The sequence below is a fragment of the Neomonachus schauinslandi genome, chromosome 1 (assembly GCF_002201575.2).
Source record: "Neomonachus schauinslandi chromosome 1, ASM220157v2, whole genome shotgun sequence".
NCBI classification, from domain to species: domain Eukaryota; kingdom Metazoa; phylum Chordata; class Mammalia; order Carnivora; family Phocidae; genus Neomonachus; species Neomonachus schauinslandi.
This window is the reverse complement of record NC_058403.1, coordinates 201,173,040-201,197,472: the sequence shown is the minus strand read 5'-3', so window position 1 is coordinate 201,197,472 and position 24,433 is coordinate 201,173,040. Positions and strand designations below refer to the sequence as shown.

General features: G+C 57.7%; 1 protein-coding gene across 1 annotated transcript in view; it reads left to right on the top strand.

Moving 5' to 3' along the window:
• CRTC1 (CREB regulated transcription coactivator 1) overlaps positions 1 to 24,433 on the top strand; it is a 73,518-nt gene that overhangs the window by 21,670 nt on the left and 27,415 nt on the right. Inside the window, exons 2-3 of the mRNA XM_021683105.1 lie at positions 21,496 to 21,653; positions 22,542 to 22,566. Coding sequence (XP_021538780.1) covers positions 21,496 to 21,653; positions 22,542 to 22,566 — 183 coding nt within the window. The remainder of the gene's footprint in view (positions 1 to 21,495; positions 21,654 to 22,541; positions 22,567 to 24,433) is intronic.

Here is a 24,433-nt window from a genome sequence, read left to right as displayed (position 1 = left end):
TTAAAACAATAGGAATTTATTGTCTCGTATTCTGGAGGCAAGCAGTCTGAAATTGAGGTGTCATGAGGGTTGGTCATTCCTTCTGAGAGCCCTAGGGGAGGAGCTTTCCTCGCCTCTTGTAGCTTCTGGTGGCTCCAGGCGTCCTCAGCCTGTGGCCTCATCACCCCGTCTCTGCCTTCCCCTGTGTGTCTCTGTCCCATCTTCTCAGAAGGACACCCATCATTGGGTTAGTACCCACACTGCTCCGGTATGGCCTTGTCTTAACTTGATCACATCTGCAAATAACCCTATTTTCAAAGTCACATTCCCCATACAGTGGCTAGGACTTGGACATCTCTTTTCGGGGGGACATAATTCAAGCTGCAACAGAAGCTATGTGAGTAAGGCAATAGCACACGAAGGCTCTGAACCCAGCGCAGGGGTAAAACATCCCCCTCGGTCGCCTGACGTCCTCCACAGACACCCCCGTCTTCCCGCTCCACCGCACTCCTCAGTGTGTGGGCATCACACCTTTGCTTTTGCCGTGGAATTTTCATAGCCCAGAACGGAGTGCCGTTTGCCTGCGCGCAGATGGATCCCCCAGGGCTGGTGTCTCTCTGAGTTGGCCTGGGTCTTGAGGCTCGTTTCGGCCGAGGAGCGCGCACGCCTGCCCTGCTCGGCGCCGTACCGTGTTCCTTAGTCGGGTTTGCCGTGGTTAGTATTCCTGCCCAGTGGGCTTCCGCTTTGCAGCTGTGCGGGGCTGCTGCCTGCATTCCTGCAATCCTAGCCTGGGGCACGCGTGCGGCTTGTGGTGCAGGGGGCCGTGCAGGGGGACGATGCGAGGCCAGGCCTGGCCCCGTGCTGGACTGCAGGCAGGGAGAAGCCTTGGGGGCTCTGAGGATTTCATGGTGAGCACAACAGCTATGGCCCCCCCTTGTGGGTCCCACAGCCCAAGGCGGGGACCTTGTTCTGTGGATCCTTGTTGCAGCTCTGTGGAGCCCGGGGTAAGTGTGTGTGTGGGTGGGGGAGCAAGGACTGCGTGCTGGTAGAGGCTGCTGGGGAAGTGAGGGCCAGAGGGTCCCTGTGAGGAGAGGCGCTCTGCTCAGGTAGGCAGTTGGGCGAGACTCTGGCTGCCACCTGCAGAGGGGATTGGGGGCTGCGGAATTGATTCGGGTGCCCAGGCAGGAGGCTTCTGCATTTGTGGGGCCGGCGGTGGTGGGGCTCGGATCTGGTGGATAGAGGTGGGAGAGGGTGATGGCTGGGGGTGGACGGGCCTGGTGCTGGAGCAGGTGTGGGAGCGAGTCGGGGGACTGTGACTGAGAAAGATGCCGTCCCAGGGGAGGACGTGAATGTGTGCACAGGTCAGCGTGCACACAGGAGTGTGTGGATAAGTAGTGTGCGCTGGTGTCTGCGTGTATGTATTCGGCAGCCGGATGTGTGTGAATACATTTGTGTTGGTGTGTGTGCCTGGGAGTGCGTGCGTGCCTCTGTGCACGTACGTGTGAGTGAGGGTGTGTACGTATGCTCGCCTGGGATATCTGTACAGCCTTCTCAGGAGGATGGCAGGTGCTGGGTGGGACGCATGAATTTGGGGGCTTCAAGAGGATCCTGACAAGCGTGAGGTGGGGCAGAAAAGACAGCTGCTGGACTGGGGAGTGGGTGTCCAAGTGGGCTTCATTCAGGAGCCAGGGGAGGGTCCCTCCGCCTGGCACCCTCTCCCAGGGGGTCCTCTAGTTTATGGGGGTCCAGGGTGTGTGGAGCTCGGGACAAGTTCTGTCTCTTCCAGGTCCTCTGTCCTGGGTACGTTAATAGCCTCCGGGCCGTAGTCCTCGGGGTCAAGCCCAGTGGTCCGGGAAGAGGATCAGGGTTGCCACCGCACCCCGCGTGCACGGGCAGATGCACTTTGTGCTGGCAGAGCCAGGGGGCCAGGCCTTCCTCTCCTCATGGGCAGCCGCTGCCGGACCCCAGGCAGCTGCGACACTGCTCCTGTCCTGGGCCCGAGGGAGGAGGCAGGGCTGCGCCTTGGGTAGGGAGCAGATGAGGCTTGGGGATGAGCCAAGGCTTCTTGGAGGAGGGGGCTCTCATGCCAGCTCCAGGCTGGGGCACAGCCATTCCCGGAGCTGGGGGTGGCGGGAGGCGCAGGCAGGAGGGGCCGGCACGGACAGAGGCCCTGAGGGGGAGGGACTTGACCATCTCCGGGAGCAGGAGGAAGACCTGGGAGGTGGGCCGGGGAGCAAGAGAGAAGATGGCAAGGCATGGCCAGCCTGGTGATGGGATCTGGTTTGATTTTCATTGGTGGTCTGTTTATTTTTGAGGTGACTTTGAGGTAACGTAGAGTTAACCATTGAACAACCAAATGCCATTTAGTACATTCACAGTGTTGCGCATCTGCTGCCATCATTTCCTTCTGAAATATTTCTGTCACCCTCAAAAGGAAACCCCGTCCCCACAAGCAGTCACTCCCTGCACTCCTCCCCCAGCCCCTGGCACCTACTCATCTGTTTTCTGTGTCTACGGACTTGCCTCTTCTGGACGTTTCATACACGTGGAATCGTGAGCCATGTGGTCTTTTGTGACTGGCTTCTTTCACTGGGCATGGGGTTTTCGAGGTTCATCCGTGCCGTAGCGTGTGTCCGGGCTTTATGGCTGAATAACTCCATTGTATGGATGCACCGTGTTCTGTTTACCCGTTCATCCGTCGACGGACCCTTGGGCTGTTGCCATCTTTTTGGCTGCTGGGAACCTGCATGTGCAAGTGTGGCTGTAGATGTTAGCCTTCGTTTTGTTGGGGTGTATGCTGAGCAGTGGAGTTGCTGTGTCCTCTGGTAACTCTGTTTAACGTGTTCAGGAGCCGCCAAACTGGGGTCAGGTTTTTATTTTAAGTAGGATGGCAACCTCCTGGTGTGTTTAAAACAGGAGCGTGAGGTGATTTGAACTTAATTAATCAAGAAAAGGAGAGGAAGGGTTCCTGGCAGCGGTGTGCAGAGAAAGAGAGGGCTTCGGGCAGGAGAATTGGGGAGGAGGTTGTGTGGATGTCCTGGTGCGAGATGACACAGGCTCGGGCCAGGGAGGGGTCACACATGGCCCTGGCAGTTGAGCTGCTGGGACTTCCTCATGGAAGGGACAAGGGGGAGAGGGAAAGGGGGGCCCGAGGAGACTCCACAGTGTTCCCCTGCCAGCCCCTTACCTCCTCAGTGCAGCACTCAGGCCTGGCTCCAGCCCATCCCGGCCAGCCCTCTGGCCTGACCCCTTCACGGTCTTTCTGCCGTGTCGCCTGTCCAGCTACCTGAGCCACACATGGTTCTGTGTGGGGCCTGTCTCACCAGGTCGTGTGGTCTGAGGGCAGCGAGGCAGCCGTAGGGCCGATCCTGCCCTGTCCCCATGCCTGGAGCAGGTGCTGCCCAGGGTATGTGGGAGCTTGGGGGGCTCGGGCCAGGACTGGCACCCAAGGGGCACAGAGGGGGTCTGGGCGGCCTCCAGGATCCTGTCTTCCAGACCACAAAATGGCTTTCATTGTTATGTAACTCCATAGTTGTGCTATGTCTAAAAAATGGAGCATAAAGCTATTTTGGGGCCATGGTAATGAGGGCATTTCACTTTTGTCTTATCTTCCCGTGGCCCCTGCCAGCCATCCTGGGGGGGGGGCAGCACTGAAGGAGCTGTTTGCAAGAGGTGGTTTCATCCCAGAACCCGAGCAAGGCTGTGTGTCAGCATGTGGATGCCGTTTTCAAAAGTCATTTGGCATCAGCCCGAGGCAGCTCTGGCAGATCGCCCTGTGGTACCTGGGATAGGGGAAGCCAGCAGGCCAGCATGAGAAAGGCTGACTTCTTGTCGCCTCTGGGACCCCGCTCCCCAAGGCCGGTCTGGCACCTGTCAGAAACTCAGCCTGATGTTTTCAAGGTGGGATGGGCCAAGGGAGGTGCGGGCCCTGTTGCGGGCGGCAGCATCCCTGTCTGGCCTCCTGCCTAGGCCGGGGGTGGGGGGGGGCTCCCGCTTGTTGGGAGGCAGCCCCCGTTTCTAGTGGCCGGCATTCCGGCTGGTGATTTGTGTTATCCAATTGGTGAAGAGATTTAAAATTAAACTGCGAAGGATCTGTTCCCTCGGCTACAAATAGAGAAGTGTACTCGCAGGCTCCAGAAGCTGTGTGCACCTTAGCATGTTCACAGTCAAGGCGGAGAAAGGACAAGTTTTAAGTTTTCTCTCTCTCGCACATACAACACGCATGTATGTGTGGGGTCTCGTGGCCATTCTTAGTGTCCTGGGGCTGCCGTAATAAATAACCACAAAGTGGGGGGCTTAAACAACAGAAATGGGTTCTCTCACAGTTCTGGAGGCCAGAGGTCCAAAATCAGGGTGTCAGCAGGGCTGTGCTCCCTCCAGAGGCTCCCCAGGAGAGGATCCTTCCTTGCTTCTTGCAGCTTCTGGAAGCTCCGGCGTTCCTCAGCTTGTGGCTGCATCACCCCAGTCTCTCCCTCTGTCTCCACGTGGTCCTCTCCGTGTGTGTCTGTGTCTCTGTCTGCTCCTCCTCATCTTATAAAGACACCAGCCAGTGGATTAGGGCCTGTCCTACTCCAGTATGATTTCATCTTAACTAATGTGAGCTTCAGTCTCCAAATAAGGTCACATTCCCAGGTACAGGTGGTTAGGACATGGATGTAGATTTTGGGGGGACACAATTCATCCCACAACGGATCCTCCACCAGGCAGGCCCCCTGGCACTCAGTGAGGCCCCCTGAGAGGTACAGTGACATACCCACCTTACATTCAAGCACACGGGGATTACCTGGGTCACGGTGAGGCCAGGGGCTCAGCTGAATGTGGGTGGGGTCTCTGCTGTCTGGGCACAGAGCCGTGGGTTTTGTGGACAGGCACTGTAGGCCCCTGGTGTCCGTGCATAGTCTCACTGCGTCCCAGTCACCATGTGACACTTGTTGTGTGAGAATCATCTGAGCACTCCACCATCTTGCCAGGGAGACACTCCCAGCCCCATGTTGCAGATGGTGAAACTGAGGCCAAGTGATTACAAACTGGGCTGTAGTCCCGGGCCAGGCAGTGGCAGGCCAGGGGCAAGGCTGGGCACAGACACAGGCCATGTGCACACTGGACACTCCCTGTTCCCCATCAGCCTTACAGCAACCCTGGTGGAGTGGGTTGCATGGTATCCCCCAAACACCTATGTCCAGGTCCTAAACCCCGGTATGTGACCAAGACCCAATGTAGAAAAAAGGGTCTTTGGAGATGTGACTAAGTTAAATATCTTGAGATGAGATCATCTGGAGTAGGGCGAGCCCTGAATCCAATGACTTATGTCCTTCTAAGAAGGCCATGTGAGGACAGAGGCGGAGATTGCTGGGATGCTGCCACAAGCCAAGAAACACCAAGGATTACCAAGAGCCCCCAATTTTTAAATTAAGATAAAATTTACCATATATTTTTTTAGAGATTCATTTGTTTTACTGTAGAGCAAGAAAGCAGGCATGGGGTGGGGGAGGGGCAGAGAGAGAGAATCTCAAGCAGACCACCCCCCCCGCCCCGCCAAGTGTGGAGCTTGATGTGGGGCTTGATCCCACGACCCCCAGATCATGACCCGAGCTGAAACCAAGAGTCGGACGCTCAACCAACTGAGCCACCCAGATGCCCTAAAACTCACCATATTTAAGTGAACAGTTCAGTGGCATTTAGTGTCTTCGCAATGCTGTTGTAGCCATGATGTCTGTCTAGTTCCAGAACATTTTCATCACTCCAGAAAGAAACCCTGGCCCCATGAGCAGTCACTCCCCACTCCCCCCACCTCTTTGCTCTTAGCCCCTGGCACCCACTAATCTGCTTTCTGTCTCTGTGGATTTGCCTGTTCTGGACATTCCATATACATGGAATCACACACAATGTGGCCTTTTGTGTCTGGCTTCTCTCGCTCAGCATAAAGTTTCCAAGGTTCGTCCACGTCGTAGCGTGTGTCCGAGGTTTATTCCTTCTCATGGCTGAATGATATTCCACTGCTCGGATGGACCACGTTTTATTTCCACCTTCATCCTAGGGTTGTTTCCATCCCTTGGCAGTTGTGAGTGGTCCATCTACGGTTTATAATTTGTTTACCCCTGACCTTCAGTCTCCCCACATCTGTCCCTGTCTGCCCCAGTGTTCCGGCCCCGGAAGCTGGTGCTCAGGAAGTACCTGTGAGCCAGGTGTAGATGTAAGAGGCCCTGGAAGGGTGAGCGTCCGCCCTCCCAAGGCCAGCAGGTGTAGAGCTCTGTCCGGCCGTGGGGCTCCCCAACCTCGGGGCACGGGTAGCACTGCCACACCACAGCATTAAGTGTCAGGCGACTGTGGCCGTGGCAGGTTCAGCGCAGCGTTCCCAGCGATGGGCCTGGTGCCTGCTGGACGGAGGACATTCTGGGGAACTCTGGGGCATGTGCTTTTCGCTTTGGTGTTTCCTGCCTTGGGGCCCTTTGGGGGTGGGGTTGCCTAAAAGAGCCATGAGCCCTGGATGGTCAGAGGGGCTTCTGAGCAGGAGGGATGCGGAGCCCAGATGGAGGGAGAGGGTTGCCCCCTGGCCACCATCCCCTCAGAGCCCCTGGAAGGCAGGACGTGAGTCAGTGTGTCAACAGTCGTGACATCCCGCATCACCTACAGAGAAGCGTGGCTCAAACACAGGTCCCCAGTGGCATCCTCGGGGGCCCCCTTGTCCACTTTGCGGAGGCCGACGCGACGCGGTAGTGACAGCTGTTAGGTCTTGGGCTGGGGCGGAGGTATGTTGTTTTTTGTGCTTGCTGGACGTCAGTTTCATTTTCACCTTAAAAGGAAGAGGTAGGGCGCCTGGGTGGCTCAGTCGTTAAGCGTCTGCCTTCGGCTCAGGTCATGATCCCGGGGTCCTGGGATGGAGCCCCGAATCGGGCTCCCTCCTCCACAGAAGCCTGCTTCTCCCTCTCCCACTCTCCCTGCTTGTGTTCCCTCTCTCGCTGTGTCTCTCTCTGTCAAATAAATTAATAAAATCTTAATAAAAAAATAAAAGGAAGAGGTAATGGGGTGCTGTCTGTGTTTGGGGGGTTGGGTTTCCTGGTATGAGCTTGGGGTTCAGGGCCCACCCACCTGGCCTCAGCTTCCCCTGAGCAGGGGAGATGGCAGCACCTGTCCTGGCTCAGGGGCGCTGTGGGTATGCATGTAACAAGGACCACACACTGGGGGGCTTACAACAGCAGGAGTTTATTATCCCACAGTCTGGAGGCCAGAAATCTGAAATCAAGGTGTCAGCAGGGCCATGCCGTCTCCGAAGGTTCTGGAGGAGGATCCACTTGCAGCTCCTGGGGGCTTCAGCGTTTCCTGGCTTGTACCTTGTGACCCCAGTCTCTGCCTCCGTCTCCACATGGCCTTGTCCCTGCGGGTCTCTTATAAGGACCCTTGTCTTTGGATTGAGGGCCCACCTGGATAACATGGGGAGATTTCTTCATCCCAATATACTTACCTTAATTTACATCTGTAAAGACCCTTTTTCTAAATAAGGTCAGTCACAGGTTCCAAGGGTGAGGATGGGGACATAAGTTTTCAAGGACTCAAGTGAACCCACTGCGTGTATCTGAGTGGACCCACATTGAGTGCTCAAATGACACCCACATGAGGTGGGGGGAGGCACCGGCTGGATCTTGCTGTTACTGTGTTGTTGACTTTGTCGGTTTAGGGGCTTCCAACCCTGTTGCCTGCCCACCCCCCACCCACTTCACCTTTTCACGGGTACCTGCCCCTCCCATCCTCGTGCCCTTTTTTGGGGAGGCCTGCCTGGAGCTGGGGATGCCCCTCTGTCTTGAGTATACCGGGCTGATGTCTGTGACCTGCTGTCCATATGTGGGATCATACTCCCGCCAGTCCTCCGGCAACCTTGGCCTGAGTAGGGGGAACCTCCTTTCTAAACTCTGTGGGGCCTCTGCACCCCGAGCATCCCCCTTCCCCAGCTCCATCCAAGTGGGGTGTCCCCCCCATGGTCTCCAGGGAGCCTTCCCCATTCTCACAGAACCCCTCACTGTCCAGATCATTGCACTGGCCTGTGTTTGGGTTTGTGTCAGCCTCTGGCCGGAAGGGGATAACATGGAGTGTTGGACCCCGCTTTGAGCTCAGGTGGTCTTGGTCACACGTTATATGGTTCTCCACAGCCCTTCCTTTGTTCTGGAGAATTCCTCTCCTGTCCCAAGGGGCATTTATGGGGCTGCTGGCTACCCTGCTCCCCCGCCCTCCCCCCTGCACACTCTGGTGTCCAGCCCCACTTGGGGACGTCCCTGGAAAGGGAGTGGCCCGGCCTTACCCCGGGTCTGCCTGAACCTTCAGGGATTGATCTCTGCAGGGGGTGCCTTCCCTCCTCTCCACTTCCTGCTTGGGGGTGCGTGTCCTCTGCTCTTCTCCAGAGTGGAGGCTCCACCCTGGCCTGGCCTGATCCTGCAGCACAGTGTAGCTCCTTGCTCTGACAACTGACCGTGCAGGAACATCTTTGTGCATAAATCTGCATTTTGGATGATCTCCCTCAGGAGAGCTTCCCAGAAGTGGAATTACTGGGTCAGAGGGCAGGAACGTTGTTCAGGTTCCTTACAGACCCTGCCAAATGACTCTCCAGACTGCCAGCCACCTGCCTGGCAGGGTCCCAGTTGCTTCCGCTGTGGCTGATGGGTGCTGGGTGGGTCCGTGTGCCACCTAGCTTTACCCTTCTGCTCTCAGCTGATCAGCGGAAGAAACGGAGGCCCAGGAGGGGAGGACGCTGCCCAGGAGGCCCAAGGGCTGGCTGCAGGAGAAAGCCTGGGGCTTGAGCTTGAGGTGCTGCTGTCGTGGGAGGTTCTTGGTGTGGGGCCCGCGGCGACGCAGGATGGGGTGACTGTGATGGGTTGAAGAGTGTCCCCTGCCCCCAAATTTATGTCCAACCAGAACCTGTGAATGAGACGTTTTTGGAAATAAGGTCTTTCTTTTTTTTTTTTTTTTTTAAAGATTTTATTTATTTATTTGTGAGAGAGAATGAGAGACAGAGAGCATGAGAGGGAGGAGGGTCAGAGGGAGAAGCAGGCTCCTCGCCGAGCAGGGAGCCCGATGCGGGGACTCAATCCCGGGACTCCAGGATCATGACCTGAGCCGAAGGCAGTCGCTTAACTGACTGAGCCACCCAGGCGCCCTGGAAATGAGGTCTTTCATGTGTCATCAAGTCAGCGTGAGGTTGACCTGGAGTAGGGAGGGCCGGGCCCTCAATCCAGAGACTGGTGTCCTTACAAGAAGATAGCACAGACACACACAGGCAGAAGGTCGTGTGAACATAGAGGTGGGGGTCGGACTGAGACATCTACAAGTCCAGGGACACTGTGGACTGCCGGCAGCGCCCAGAAGCCGGGAGAGGGGCCTGGAACAGATTTTCCATCAGAGCCTCCAGAAGGATCCAGCCCTGCCCACACCTTGATTTCAGTTGTCTGGCCTCTGGCGTGGTGAGGGAATACATTCCTGTTGTTAGAAGCCCTCTGGTGTGTGGGCCTCTGTCATGGCAGCCCCAGGAAACTCTGAGAGTGCTGGAGAGTGGGAGTGGACAGAGAGACTCTGGGGTCAGGGTCCCTGCCCTTGGAGAAGCACCCCTCTCCCGGTGCCCTGCCACCCGCCCTCTCCCTCTTTCTGGCTCTCTTTGTTTTTGTTATGAGGCGAGGAACTTTATTAACCTTGTTCTGCACTTTATTCCCAGGCTTTTTCAGCTTAATTAGCTGTACAGAACGAGCAGTGGAGGAGCAAAACCCGGAAAGAGCTTCAGGGTCCAAGCGGTTTGGACTAAATATCAGAGATCTAGATCTTATCAGCTCCCGAAAGCAAGTCACACTAGGACGTAGTCATAACCAGCAGCTCCAAGTGACTTGTTTAAGCCTGATCTTTAGAAGTTGACTTGATGCCGTTTGCCTTCTTCTTAAAGCCCCTCTGTCCGTGAGCCCTCCAGCCCTGTGGCCTCCCCAGAGCCTCTTGGCGGGCCAGGGCTGGGCAGCCCCTGTGGAGGCTGGCTGGGAGAGCTTCCAGAAGTCACAGGTGAAGCCAGCTGCCGCTGGCCCTATGGACAGGGCCTTGATGTGTGCCTGGGGCCGGCCGTCTGTTTCAGGGGACCCTGGCCAACAGCGAACATGCTCAGCTGTGCTGTGGGAATCTGGCACTCAGACAGATGGGGGGTGAGGTGGCTTTCGGGTGCTGGTCATCCTGTCCCCATGTGGGCCAATCGGCTTCCTCTCCCATGGCCACCATGACGTGGAGCCAGGGGGAGCAGATAGGTGGAATGTAAAAAGCCATCTGAACAGTGTGGGGTCGTCCGTGGCCTCCAGCAGGTGAAGGTGGAAGGGGGCCTCCATCTGATGTTGGCTGTGCTGGCGGCACTGGGCTTTGCTTCTGGGCCTCGTGTGGACTCCACCAGGTATCGTCCCGTCTCCTGCTTGGGGCCCTCACGCCTGCCCCGGGCTTGCCTGGGCTTGTATAAGGCAGAGGTGGGTGAGTGAACACTAGATCCCCCTGGTCTGCTGTGCATAGCCCCCGGGGTCCAACAGTGATGTGCTGTGGCCCTGCAGTCAGTATGTGGGTCAGGGAATGGGGAGGGGGGTCATGCTGCCCAGGCCCCTATTCACTGGATCCCACCCCAGCCCTGTAGGATGTGGTGCCCACACACAGACCAGAGGGGGGCACGTGTAGCCGGGGCTGAGCTTTGTTTTCGGTGAGACCCCACATCCCTGTTGCTCCACCTAGTGCAGTCCCCAGGACCTGGGGGTGGGGTTGGCATGAGGTCATGGATGGGTGCTCCCATGACCTAACAGGGAGGCGTGTCTTGGGGAATGGGCCCTTCTGTAGCTGCTAATGTGCCGAGACTCCCCTGCCTGGTGAGCCCACTGTGGTGTTACCAGCCCCTGAGTCAGCATCCCTTGTGCTGCCCTGGTGTGGGCTCCAGAGTCGCCTGTCCTGCGCTTCTGCAGTGCCTGCCCATCAGAGCTGGCCTGGCCTTGTCCTTCCTCCCTCTCTCCCTGGGCCTTCACTTCTGCCCCTGCTGTTCCCTCTGCCCAGATCCTAACTAGCTCATTCTTTGAGGGTCCCCATGGTCGACTCTCCCGGACTGTTTAATTTTAGGGTCCCCTCGTTGCCCTAAGCTTGGCTCTGAGTAGCCCTGCCTCCCCCTGGGCCCCCATGAACTCTGCTCTGCAGCAGTTCATTTCCTGGGGCTGCCATAGCAAAGAATCGTAAACTGAGATGCTTAAAATGACAGAAATTTATTCTCTCACAGTTCTGGAGACTAGAAGTCAGAGATCAAGGTGTGGGCAGCGTTGGATCCTTCTGGGGATCCTGAAGGGGAATCTGTCCCAGGCCCGTCTCCCAGTTTCTGGTGGCTGCCAGCAACCCTTGGGCTTCTTGGCTTGTGACTGCATCACCCTGATCTCTGCCTCCATCTGCACATGGCCTTTTTCCTGTCTCTGTGTCCTCTTCTTTTTTAAAGATTTTTTTTTTAAGATTTTATTCATTTATTTGACAGAGAGAGACACAGCGAGAGAGGGAACACAAGCAGGGAGAGTGGGAGAGGGAGAGGCAGGCTTCCTGCCGAGCAAGGAGCCCGATGCGGAGCTCGATCCCAGGACCTTGGAATCATGACCCGAGCCGAAGGCAGACGCCCAACGACTGAGCCACCCAGGCCCCCCTAAAGATTTTTTTTTTAAGTCATCTCCACACCCAGTGTGGGGCTCGAACTCACCACCCCAAGATCAAGAGTCGCATGCTCTACCAACTGAGCCAGGCAGGCACCCCTCTGTGTCCTCTTCTTATAAGGACACCAGGAATAGGATTTAGGGACCTCCTTAAAACCAGGATGATCTCATCTCAAGAGTCTTTACTAATTACATTTGCAAGAACTCTATTTCCAAACAAGGTCACGTTCTGAGGTTCCAGGTGGGTGTGAATTTTGGGGACCACTGGTCAGCCTAGTGCAGGGGCTGAGCTGATCTACCTCGGGCTGTTCCTGCTTTGTCACACTCCCTTGCAGCTGCCTGAGCTGCTCTCCAGGTACACTCTCACCCGTGCGCCAGCCCATGACCCCAGTAAGTAGGCGCATCATTTTATATTTGGGCAGTGGCATCCCTCATTTCCCACGCATCATGTCTCGGTAGCCCGGCAGCCCCGGGAGCATGCCGTGTTTGTCACCCTTACCTCACTGGCTCTGGGGCTCTCTGGGGCCTGAGAAGGTCTCTCCTCGTAGGCCGCCGCACCCTGCACCCTGTGGGCTCCTGCTGGGACACTCCTGGGGTCCCTGGGTTTTGTCTGGGACTGGCTAGCTGTGGGTGTTCCCAGAGGACTCCGGCTGAGGTTTCCCATTCCAGTTACAGCTCTCAGTGGTCACTTCCTGGAGGTAGGCACCGGTGGTGAGGTGCCCATGGCGGCCTGGCAAGCAGGGCTGTGGCTGTTAGGGCAGGCCGGCCCATGGGGCAGACACCGGCAGGCAACATATCCGTGAGGGCGTGCTGTGCGCTGCATTGTGGCCCCCAGATTCATACGTGGAAGCCCTCATCACCAGTGTGACGGTATGTGGAGATGGGGTCTGTGAGGAGGAGGTGACTAAGGTGAATTGGGGTCATAAGGGTGGGGTCCTGATCTGATAGGACAGGCATCCTTATGAGAAGAGGAAGAGCGAGGAGAGGGCATTCTCTCCACCCACACGCGCCACCCGGAAAGGCCGCGTGAGGACACGGAGAAGGTGGCTTTCTGCAAGCCAGCAAGCGGGCTCTTACAGGGACAGTACCCTGGTCTCAGACTTCCAGCTTCCGGAATTGGGAGAAATAAGCATCTGTTGTTCAAGCTGCCCCAGTCTGTGGTATTTTGTTACGGCGGCTGGAGTTAATGCAGAGGGTTATTTTAGAAGTAGGGGGTCATGGAGAGAGCTTCTTGAGGAGGTGATACTGAGCTGAAACCTAAATGATGAGAAGGAGCTCCATGGAAGGTTCCAGAAAAGAATGAGTTGGGTACAGGGGCCCAGAGGCAGAAAGAGCTAAAAGGGCCTTCTGGGCCTTGCTGGAGGAAGACCCTGGATTGTAACTGAGGCCCCCTCCTGTTGCCGAGTGACCTCAGGGAAAGCCTGTTGTCCCTCAGTGTTTCAGTTCCCCCCCCTTGTAAAATGGAGGTGAAGCCATGTCTCCCCATCTCAGAGCTGCTGCAAGTCCCCACCCAGGTCTGGCTCGCAGCCGGCTGGCAGGGCTGGGGTCTCGTTCACAGGCAGAGAGGCCCCCGTGAGCCAGCTGTGCTATGCTCAGGCCCCGAGGGACCCTTCACACATCCCAGCCGGAACGTCTGTGCTCAACAGCCGCCACCAGCAAGGGAAACAAAACGTGCTCACAGAGGACCCTCTGATTCAGCCAGGGTTGGGAATTTGGCAGCGGCAGCAGAGCCTGATTAAAGGCATTCCGAGGCGCACTCGGTGTTTGTGTATCTGGTTCTGTATTTACACTTTGGGAACGAGTGAGGAGGCAGCTGGGGAGTGTCTCAGTCGGCCAGGGGGCCGGGGGCAGGGGTGACTCAGCCTGTAATCCACGCTCGGCCACACGCCTGTGACGCTTTCATTCATTCCCTCATTCATTCAGTATTCCATCCCGCGCTACTCCAGCGTACCAGCACGCTTCCGCGGGGTCAGCTGGGCGCTCCTCCCTGCAGAGCCCTCTCGGGCCCGCCAGCCAGGTGGGGCTGGGGCAGCAACGAACTTAAGAATTAACTCACAGTGTACCAAAGACCGAACTCTAAGATCTCAATCTAGAAAGCTCCTGGAAGGAAGCATAAGTGTGAATCATCCTGGACTTAGATGAGGTGATGGGTTTTTATTTTTTTAATTTTTTAAAAGATTTTATTTATTTATTTGTCAGAGAAAGAGCACACACAAGCAGGGGAAGCAGCAGGCAGAGGGAGAAGCAGGCTCCCCGCTGAGCAGGAAGCCCCATGCGGGGCTCGATCCCAGGACCATGACCTGAGCCGAAGGCAGACGTTCAACCGACTGAGCCACCCAGGCGCCCCGGAGGCGATGGGTTTTTAGATATGACAGTAAAACAATAAACAACAGGGGCACCTGGGTGGCTCAGTTGGTTAAGCATCCAGCTCTTGATCTCAGCTCAGGTCTTGGTCTGAGGGTCGTGAGTTTGAGCCCTGCATTGGGCTCCACGCTGGGCAATTCATTCCCTCATTTACTCTTAGCCATTTACCCAGAGATTTGAAGACAGGGACTCAGTTACCGGTACTTGCCTGTTCAGTCGCAGTAGCACTAGTTACAATGGCCAAAGGGTGGACACAACCCAATGTTCATCAGCAGCCGAATTGGTAAACAAAATGTGGTCCATCCCTATAATGGAATATCACTCAGCCACAGAAAGGAGCGAATCCCTGGGATGCCTGGGTGGCTCAGTGGATTAAGCGTCTGCCTTCTGCTCAGGTCATGATCCCAGGGTCCTGGGATCAAGTCCCACATTGGGCTCCTTCCTTGGTGGGGAGCCTGCTTCTCCTCTGCCTGCCGCTCCCCCTGCTTGTGCGTGCTCTCTCTCTCTCTCATACAAATAAAATAAAATAAAATCTTTAGGGGCGCCTGGGTGGCTCAGTCGTTAAGCGTCTGCCTTCGGCTCAGGTCATGATCCCAGGGTCCTGAGATCAAGCCCCGCGTTGGGCTCCCTGCTCAGCGGGAGGCCTGCTTCTCGCTCTCCCACTCCCTCTGCTTGTGTTCCCTCTCTCGCTGTGTCTCTCTCTGTCAAATAAATAATAAATAAATAAATAAAATCTTTAAAATAAAAAAAGAGCGAATCCCTGACACATGCTATAACATGGATAAACCTTAAAAACATGGTGCTGAGTGAGGAGTGCCTGGCTGGCTCCGTCGGTAGAGCATGTGAGTCTTGATCTTGGGGTTGTGAGTTCAAGCCCCACATTGGGCGTGGAGATTACTTTTTAAAAAACAAAGAACCAAAAAAGTCATTGTGCTGAGTGGAAGAAGCCAGTCATAAAAGACCACATGTTATGTGATTCCATTTAGGGTGAAACATCCAGAACAGGCAAATGCATCAGACCAAAGCCAGGGTGGTGGTTGCCAGGGGGAGGGGGATGGAGACTGACTGTGGGGATGGGGTCTCCTTTTGGGGTGATGGAAATATTCTGGACCTGGATGGAGGTGATGGTTGTATATAACGTGGCATATGTACTGTATGCTACTGAATTGTACATGCTAAAAGGGTTCATTTTATGTTATGTGACTCTTACTTCGATGAGTAAGTTGAGAAAGACCGAAAAAGCAGTCACGGACCTTCCTGGTGGGGCACGTGTGCGTGCACAGCTGTCTCCCCCAGAGCCCCAGGTTTCCGATCCTTTCCAGAGAGTATTCACTCTCTACCTTTCCTCTCATGGGTGGTTCTTTGCCTCTCTGTACTTGGGCAGCTGGCCATTCTCCCTTGGGCCTCATTTTACCTGAGGAGGTGAGGGGGGCAGGTAGTCCTGTGTGGTTGCGGGAGAAAAATTGTCCCTGCCTGGGACTCTGAGTGCATCCTACACTCACATGTTCATCCAGACAAAGGTTCTGCCTGTGGATGCCAAGCCACTCCATTGTGCCAGGGTCCTTGTGGGGCTGACAGTCTGGTGAGAGGAGATGGACCTCAGTCAGGTGGGTTTGGACAGTGAGCTGTGGAGGAGGCGATCCTGTGGAGGTGAGGGGCACAGTGTTGGGCTGACCCCGTGGAGGAAGTGGTGCCAGTGCGAACACCCCGAGGCAGCGACCTGCTCTGGTGGTGGAGAGCAGAGGGCCAGACAGACCATGCAGGCCTTTTTTGGTGTTGGGGGGGGGGTGGTATTAGGGTCCACTTGGAGCACAGAGCTCCTCCCTGGCCCTCTGCAGCCCGGCCCCCACAGCTGCCTTGGCTTTGCAGAGGACAGAGCTCAGCCTTCAGCAGGTCTGCTCCCCTTAATCTCATTAGAAGGCCAGCCAGTTGCCACGACGATTGCTGGGAGGGGTGGGGGGTGGGGGGGAGCCAAGGCCAGCTTCATCTATAGAGTGAGGACTGTGAGGAGCTGGCAGGTAGGGATGTCGCTGCATCCTGTGTGGGGTCCTGGAGGACTGGGGGCTGCCCTGAAGAACTATGTGTCTTTGTCACGCCAGGCCTTTCCAGGGCCGCCGGCCCCCATTCCCCAGCCTTGTGGCTTCCCCTCTGCCTGGCTGGTGGATACTGCCAGGGTGGAAGGGGGGGAGGGGGTGTGTCCAGCAGGCCAGCAGAGGGTGTGGGCATGGACAAAGGTGGGGGATGTGCACTGTTCTGGGGGAAGGGAGGCAGTCCAGGCATGGGCTGTGTCAAGAAGTGGGGGTGGCCTCCCTGGAAACAAGGGTCTTCAGGCTGAGGCTGGACCCCAAGTGGCTTTTTACAGAGAGACTGTGTTGGGTCCCACCTTGACGGAGTCAGTGTGGTAGACTTGTCATCGGATCGGTGCTCTGACTGGAGGCTCCCAGAGGAACTGGTGTGCTCTCATCCACGATGCCACATGGTCTCTGACACTGTGGCGCCAGCTGCCTGCTGGTCTGCAGGGTCATGCAGGAGTCAAGTTCCAGAAGTGAAGTCCATGCCCTGCTCGGCCACTTCTAAGCTGGGGGACCTTGGGCAGTTCCCTTGCCTGGCCAATCTTGCTTTTCCCATCTGGAAAGTGGTGTGTGCTGGTGCTCCCCTCAGAGGGCCTCTCTTGGGTTGACTTGTATCCCCCCAAAACCTGTGTCCATGTGTTTACCCCAGAACCTGGGAATGTGACTTTATTGGCAGGAGGGTCTTTGCAAATGTAATTAAGGGGCTCAAGATGAGATCATTCTTGATTAGGGTGGGCCCTGAATCCAGTGACAGGTATTATAAGAGAAAGTAGAGGGAGAATTGAGGCACACGCAGGGAAAGGCCATGAGGGGATGGAGGCGGAGGCTGAAGCGATGTGGCCACAAGCCCAGGAGCCCTGGAGCTGCCAGGAGCTGGGACAGACTCTCCCTCAGACCGTCAAGAAGGAACCAACCCAGCCCACACTTCATTTTGTACTTCTGTCTCCTGAACCATAAGAGAGTAAATTCTTACTGTTTTAAGCCACCCTGTTTGTGGTCTTTTGTTACGGTAGCCCTGGGACACTGAAGGTAGGACTATTGTGGTAGCGTAAATGTGCTGGGAAGGGCTCTGTGCCCATGGCGGGGGCTCAGGGACACCGGGGGTGCCATCTGTAATGCTTGGCACGGGGAAACGTTGAGCGCAGGGTGGCCAAGGTCTGCGCTGAGCTTCGTGGCCATTGATCGTGGATGGCGTCAACCCTGAGATACCTCTGTCCCCTAGGGCCTGATGCTGCTTGCTTAGTCGGTTCAAATCTCAGAGCAAGAGGGTTTGAGAGGCATGGACTGGGAATACTGTTCTGGAAAGATCCGAGGCTGCAGCAGGCTGGTGGGAGGTAAGGCAGACACGTGGTAGTACTTACTGGGGGTCCAGCATGACCACGCACGGTCCTGGCGCCAGACACAGTGTGACCAGCAGACCGTGAGTCTTGGGTCCCCGCCATCTGGTGGGGACCAGATAGGAATGGTGGACAGGGTCCTGGAGCAAGGGTGTTTCCAGTGCAGCAAACCTGATGAGGCACACTGGAGGCTTCACACAAGTGGGTCTGGATCGGCCAGGCGTGCCGCACCACCGCCACTTTCCTAATTTTGCCCCAGTAAGGCAGGAGGGTGGCTTTAGGGGAAGCTGGCTGAGGGGTGTTGGGGAACAGTGTACCATCTTTGCAGTTTTTCTGTAAATCTGAAACTTCTGTGATGAAAACTTTATTAAAAACAATACAAACCAAGCTAGAGGCTGATGTGATAGTGACTTGGAGGGGCTACTCCTTGGGTGGGGTGTCAAGGAGGCCCCTGTGGGATGGGCATGGAAGGGGGGCTGTCACAGGCCAAGGCCCTGGAGGTGCATAAAGTCAGGGTGCTTTGGGGCCAAGGAGTGGGGAGAGCGGAAGATAGGGAGGTTATGGCAAAAGCATGGCTAATGGGGCACCCACCCACCCTCAGCCCAGGCCCTCTGAATCTGGAGTGGGGTCCACTCTCATAGTTGGGAGGCCGGGACTCCTACTCCAGGATATCCGACCACAGGCCACAAGCAAGGGGGCGCCCTGAGAGATGCAGGTCTCCTATTTGAGCGTGTGGCCTCCAGCACCTGATGGCCTTGTCTGGGCCTCTCTGCACTGCCCTTTCCAACAGCCATGAGGATGGGATGGGGGTGGGGGGAGGCATCCAAGCCCTGTTTTGACCTTGAGCCTCTAATTGTGTTGGAAGCTGTGTTGGCCTTCAGAAAGGCGCTTGTGTGGCCTCCAGATGGGCCTGTCACCTGGCTTGTGAAAGTTGGCCCTTGAGAGCAGGAGTAGCGGTGTTCATTCATTAACTCACTCACGTGTTCATACACGTATTTGTTCCATGAGCAGATGCTGCTGAGTGACAGCCCTGGCTTGGATGCTGGGTTTGCAGAGCTCTATTGGCGAGGCTAGGGACAAGTGCCATCGTGGGGGGCACAGAGTGAGGACTGCTGGGTGGAAGGATGCACGAGGGGCTGTGACTTGGCAATAGGAAGAGGCTTGAGTTTCAACATTCAGCAGCTCATCAGGTTCTGCCTGGTGGTGTCACTCTGCTGTCCTTTCTTCCCGTGGGCCCTCTGAGCAGCAGATTCTTGGGCAGGGCCCCACTTCTCACCTCGGTACCCTGCTCCTGGGGGTTCCTGACAAGACCTTGGATGGCAGTCAGCTCCTGCAAAGTTAGGGGGTCCCCGAGACCATACTCAGATCAGCAGGTCACTTGAGAGACACAGGACTCACTGGAAGCTGTTATGCTCACAGTTAGGGTTTATGACAAGCGAAAGGACACAGGTTACAGTCGGCAAAGGGAAGGGGTGTCTGGGGTGGAGACACCCAGGGTGTTCCGTGCATGGAACTTCTGGGTGTCCCCTGTCTGTGGAGTCTTGTGGACAGCTTTCACTTTTCCTGGCACCAGTGTGTGACAACACGCATGGTGTACTACCGTCCAGGGATGCTCCCTGAGCCTCGGTGTCCAGGGTTTTTACTGGGGCTCACTCACACGGACCCGGCTGACTGCCACACGGGTGATCTCCGTCTCTAGCCCCTGCAGGGGGCGAGCTGATTCCACGTGGCCTAAGACCCCTACCCTAAATCACACCCTTGGCATAGACCACCCAGCGTGGCCCAAGATCCCAGGCAAACAAAGATAGTCTTGTCAGGCAGAATATTCAGAGGGCTTCCACCTCTCAGGAGCTGGGGACAAAGGCCAGACTTCTCTAGGCCAGGTGGACACTTTCCTGTGCTGCCAGTATGCAACCAGGGACAGGCACAGGATCCCCCCAAAGAAGTGCAGGGCCCCACACACCTTCCACTGCAAACCTAGAGGCTGTCCTCTGAAGCCTGACAGTCCTGTAGCAAAGTGGGGAGGTGGGCGGGAGGCCGTTGCTAGAAAGAAAGGCTCAGACAGAAGTGGGGCCTGGGAGGGTTGGTGTCACGGCAGTGTGCGAGCCTGAGCATCTTCTCAGTCCCCAGTCCTGTAGATCATCCCCAACACCAGGCTCTTTCTGGCCTGGAACATGGCGGCTTTGTGGAGTGCTTGGACAGGATGCTTGGGCTCCCTGAGCTGACAGTTCAGCCTGTGGTGTAAGCACTTTCTGTATCACATGGCAGGCATTCCCACCTATTCCTGGACAAATGGGAGGGGGAAACCGAGGCCACGAAGTGGGGGGCCACATGGTTCTTGAGAGTTGGATGCAGTGCAGGCTTCTGCCACAAGGAAGCCTGTGGGTGTCTTGGGTCTGAGGTGACTTGTGCCCAGGCAGGGGTGGGGGCCCCACCCTGCTTGGTCTCCCCCTTCCCCTGGCCGGAGGCTGGCCTGTTTCATCTCGCATGACTGTAGGGTGGGAGGGACACAGTGGGGTGTTCCCAGTGAGGTCTCCAGCCATTGGAGACAGATCCTGGGCGGGCCCCACAGACCCCAAGAACCACCCGGGAAGGATGGAACAAGGTCCGTCTCCCTCCTGACTCCACCACAGCTCGCAGGAAACAGCTGTTTACCTGGGTGAGGTGCTCTGCTGGGCGGGCAGCCAGTTCCTGAGCCTCACTTCCCCCTCCAGGATCCAAGGCCCCCCAGGAAGCAGGGGCCGGCGTGGGAGAGCGGGGCGGTGCGGGCAGCCAGCTCACGGAGCGCTGCCAGGAGCTGTTTGTGAGGGAACGTGAGCCGGCCTTGTTGTGTACACAGTGTCGACCCTAGCAACCGCCCCAGCCCGGGCCAGAGCGAACGCCCATCCTCCCTGAATGCCCGGCCACCACCCCTCGGACACGACGCCTGCCTCCAAAGGGGAGTGGGACAGGCGTCGTGGACCTTCAGCCCTGAGGGCCACGAGTGGCGCTGACCATGCCAGGGACATCTGCTGTTGTTCCCAGGAAAGTGGAATCAGTTATTCAAGGGAGAGGAGGCCAGGTCCCAGCCTCACCTCGAGGCAGCCTCGGCCAGTCAGGGAGCTGGGCTCCTTGGGTCTGAGGTGTGGCCCAGTGGGACAAATCCCCATGTGAGTGACGGGTGGAGGTCTGCGCAGGCATTCGGCCATCCCAGATGAAGCCCTCCACTGGGCCCAGCTCCAGGGAGGCCAGCAAGAGAGGCAGAAGGAGGCTGGGGGCTTGGGCAGGCCCCCTTAGCACTCAGACAGGGTCTGGCCAACCCACTTGCCCTGTGTGTGCTGCCGGAGGGATCACACATCATGCACTTTGAAAGTCAGCACTGTGCTTCTCAGACGGTCCCTCTGCTTCAGGCCATTGGAAAGACAGTTTCTCCTGTGTCTGGGCGTCCATTCACAGCCTCTGGCCTGTGCCCCGGGAACGCAGTCTTTGGCTGTGATAAGAAATGGCTCCCCTCTGGGCGCCTGGGTGGCTCAGTTGGTTAAGCGACTGCCTTCAGCTCAGGTCATGATCCTGGAGTCCCTGGATCGAGTCCCGCATCGGGCTCCCTGCTCGGCAGGGAGTCTGCTTCTCCCTCTGACCCTCCCCCCTCTCATGTGCTCTCTCTCATTCTCTCTCTCTCAAATATATATAAATAAATAAAATCTTTAGAAATGGCTCCCCTGGGTGGGTGAGGGGCCTCCTCCACGGGCTCTAGGCTCTACGTCTGCCCGATACTCTGTTGCTCATTCACAAACCATGCAAGTGAACCAGCAAGGCTCCCCCAGGTTCACGGAGGCAGTTCCCCACAGGGCCCGCTGCCCTGCTTAGGGAGAGCTGCCTGGGGCACCTTGGCTTTCTGATTCTGCTGTTTTGGGTGGAGAGACACCTGGCTCCTTTGAGTATCTGAGTCACAGGGTCCCATATCCTCTGTAACTGGTGCCCTTGACCCCATCGCTTGGTTCCTTTCTGGGAGCCCCCCGGGGTGGCACTCTTCATGATGTGCTGGGGAAGTTGTCGGGCCTGCACTGCAGCTGCTGGCTTCTCTTGCAGCTCCAGCTCCAGAAGTCTCAGTACCTGCAGCTGGGCCCAAGCCGTGGCCAGTACTACGGTGGGTCCCTGCCCAACGTGAACCAGATCGGGAGTGGCACCGTGGATCTGCCCTTCCAGGTGAGCCCCCGCCCCCCCCAACAGCCTCCCACCTGGTGCACGTCATATCCGGGCCCCACCCTGGCCACAGAGCGAGCAAGCGTGTGTGTTGGCCACTGCAGATAGCTGGGGTCACCAGATAATTGCGGCAGCCCGCCTCCCCCCGCCCCCACCTACTCTTTTCCTGTCCCTGGGAAGGCTTGGCCAGGCCTTGCCTGGATCCCCCTGCTTGTCCCCTGTCAGCAGAGCCCACAGTGAGGCTGTGGTCTGGCCAAGAGCATTTCGGCAGCCGCTACACCTGTTGGCCGGCTGTGCGGCATTGGGAACCGCTCGGGGCCTCTGGGGCTTGGCTCCATCCTGCCTCACTAATCCGCAAGCCCAGCAATTCTCAGAAGGAGGCCCTGTGGCCTGACCCCACTTGTCTGCAAACGTTTCTTGGCAGAGACGCACACAACGCGGCTCCCGCAGGCCACACAGCCGCCATGCACGTCCTTATCATAAATAATGAGAGATAAGGCCCACCGCCTGGGTGCCGGGCTGGCCTCTTACCCCAGGCTGTGCCCTGACCCTGGTCTGCAGGTGGAAGCAGGGGTGAGGTGGGCCTGGGAGTGGAACCGGGCGCTGGGGCCGCCCCCAGCTTGTCTGGCCTCTGTAGGGACAGGTCCACCAGACGGCCACACACCCGCCCCTTTTCTGGGACAGGGCCTCAGAAACAACCACGTCTGTCCATGTGTTGACAGGCCAGGTGGAGCCGGGCCTGTCCTGCATGGAGTTCAGTCCCCCACCCACCCGAGTCACTCCTCAGCTCCTCCTCCTCCCACACTACTGCTGGGATGCAGGAGGGCACTGGCCTGGGGTCCCCTAGGCTGGCTCAGGGTCCACCTGGCTCAGCTCCGCATCCCCTGGGTTCCTTGGAGCATGGCCCTCCTCAGATGGCCTCTTTGCTGGAGCAGACACATGGGGCTGTTGCGCCAATCCTGAATGTGCTCCAAGACCCTGACCTCTTTGTCAAGGCCCATCCTAGTTTGAGTTTTCTCCCCTCCTCCTGCCTCTCCCCTTCCTCTGTTTCCCCTATCCCCTTCTCCCTCAAAGGGAGTGTCTCTCTGCGCAACCCCCCTGGTATGGCCCTGGCTAGGGCTGGCGTAGAGCCTCCTCGGGCCAAGGGTATCCTGGGACCTGTTGGGCATCCCGCTGGGGGGCCGGATGAGGCAGGAGTGTCTCAAAGTATCGGTTCTTTGCATTTTCAGCCCAGCGGATATCTGGGGGAGGCCCTGGCAGCGGCTCCTGTCTCTCTGGTAAATGAGCCCCTGGGCTGAGGCCTCGGCGTCCCTGGCACGTGCGCGGGTGCTGGGTATCCCTGCGTGGTCGCCCTAGTGGCCTGGCGGGAAGTGTCCTGTCTGCCAAACGGAAGTGGATCCACTCTGCACCTCCCCCTGCCCTGTATGGGGAAGTGTGTCTAGTTGCATCAAGAGGCCCCCGCCTGGGGGATCTGAGCATGGGCATCAATGCTGCATGGTTCGTTCCTGTGACACATGCACATGTATGTGTGTGTGGATCCCAGGTACAGCCTGGTGAACCGGGCTGTGGCCGGGCCCGAGCTTCTCTCTGCCTCTGGCTCCGCTTCAGCTGCCTTGGTTCCCCCCACCCCCACCCCCCGGCCTTCTAAGCATCTCTGTGAGGAGATGAACAGCCCCTGCCCTCCGGTGTTTGTGCCTGGATGGCAAGGTTCCCACCTTCCCTCAGTCACTGAAGTCTCCAGGCCCAAGGCCTTTTGGAGGCAAAAGTGCAGAAAGACCCAGACTGGCAGGATTCTGTCTGGGCCAGAGAGAAACAGGGGGCCCCAGACTCCAGGGAGATCGGTTAGCCCTGAACACTGGCCCAGGTGTTCGGACGGGTAGGGAAGAGCAGTGATTCCAGCCAGTGGCAGTCTTCCGGAAGGAAATTGCTTTTGCCTGGCTGCCTAGAGAAGACAGAAGGGCCCAAGGGCCAGATGGTGGGGCGGGGGGACTGGCTGCCTCCAGAGCTGGCTAAGGTTGCCAGTCTCGCCCCAGTCAGATGGCGAGGGGCCCCATGGCACCAGGGCAGGCAGGGAGCAGGCTCCCAGGGGCCCCAGGGGCATGGAGCTGGGAGACGGAGCAAGGTCTGGCTGGAGGCCTTGTGCCAGCCCCAGGTGCTGGAAGGAAGCCCCTTCCAGCCAAGCCGTGGGCCAGGGCTCCAGAAAGCGTTTGCACTTGGCTCCAGTGGTGAAGGGATGAGGTGGTGGGGGAGGGCGTGGGGGGCTCATCTCAATCAAGCCCGGCCAGGGCTCAATAAGGAGCCTCTGGGGAGCCAGCACTTGGCCAGGTGGGCCCCTTGACGTCCTCGGCTGGAAGCCCTGGGGGCTGTCTTTTGGCAGGCCCCTCCAGGGATGACGTGGGTGGGGAGAGGAGGCCAGCCAGGCCCAGGGAGAGAAGGCGGAGGCCTGTTTGCACCTGGCGAGGCTGGGGGGCGCTTGGGCCGTCTGCACCCCTGGCACCCCAGCCGGCACCGGGCCCCGAGCTTGTGCTGCGCTGCCTGGCCCGTGCATGCCAGCCGCACTGCACGCCTGCCGCCTGGCACCCAGGATCCCCAGCTCGCCCCTACCCTGGCAGTGCTCAGAGGCTGGGGGGCCCTGGCTGCAGGAGGAAGCCCGTCTGGGCTGCAGAGTGGGGACAAAGGGTGTCTCAGGAGTGGGTGGGGTGGGCCCTGAGGTCAGATCCTGGGGGCAGAGCTGCATTGGATCTCAGCTAACGGCAGACAACTGCCTGGCCTTAACCCTAACCCTCACGCCAACCCGAAGCCCAACGCGCAAGGAGACCGTAGC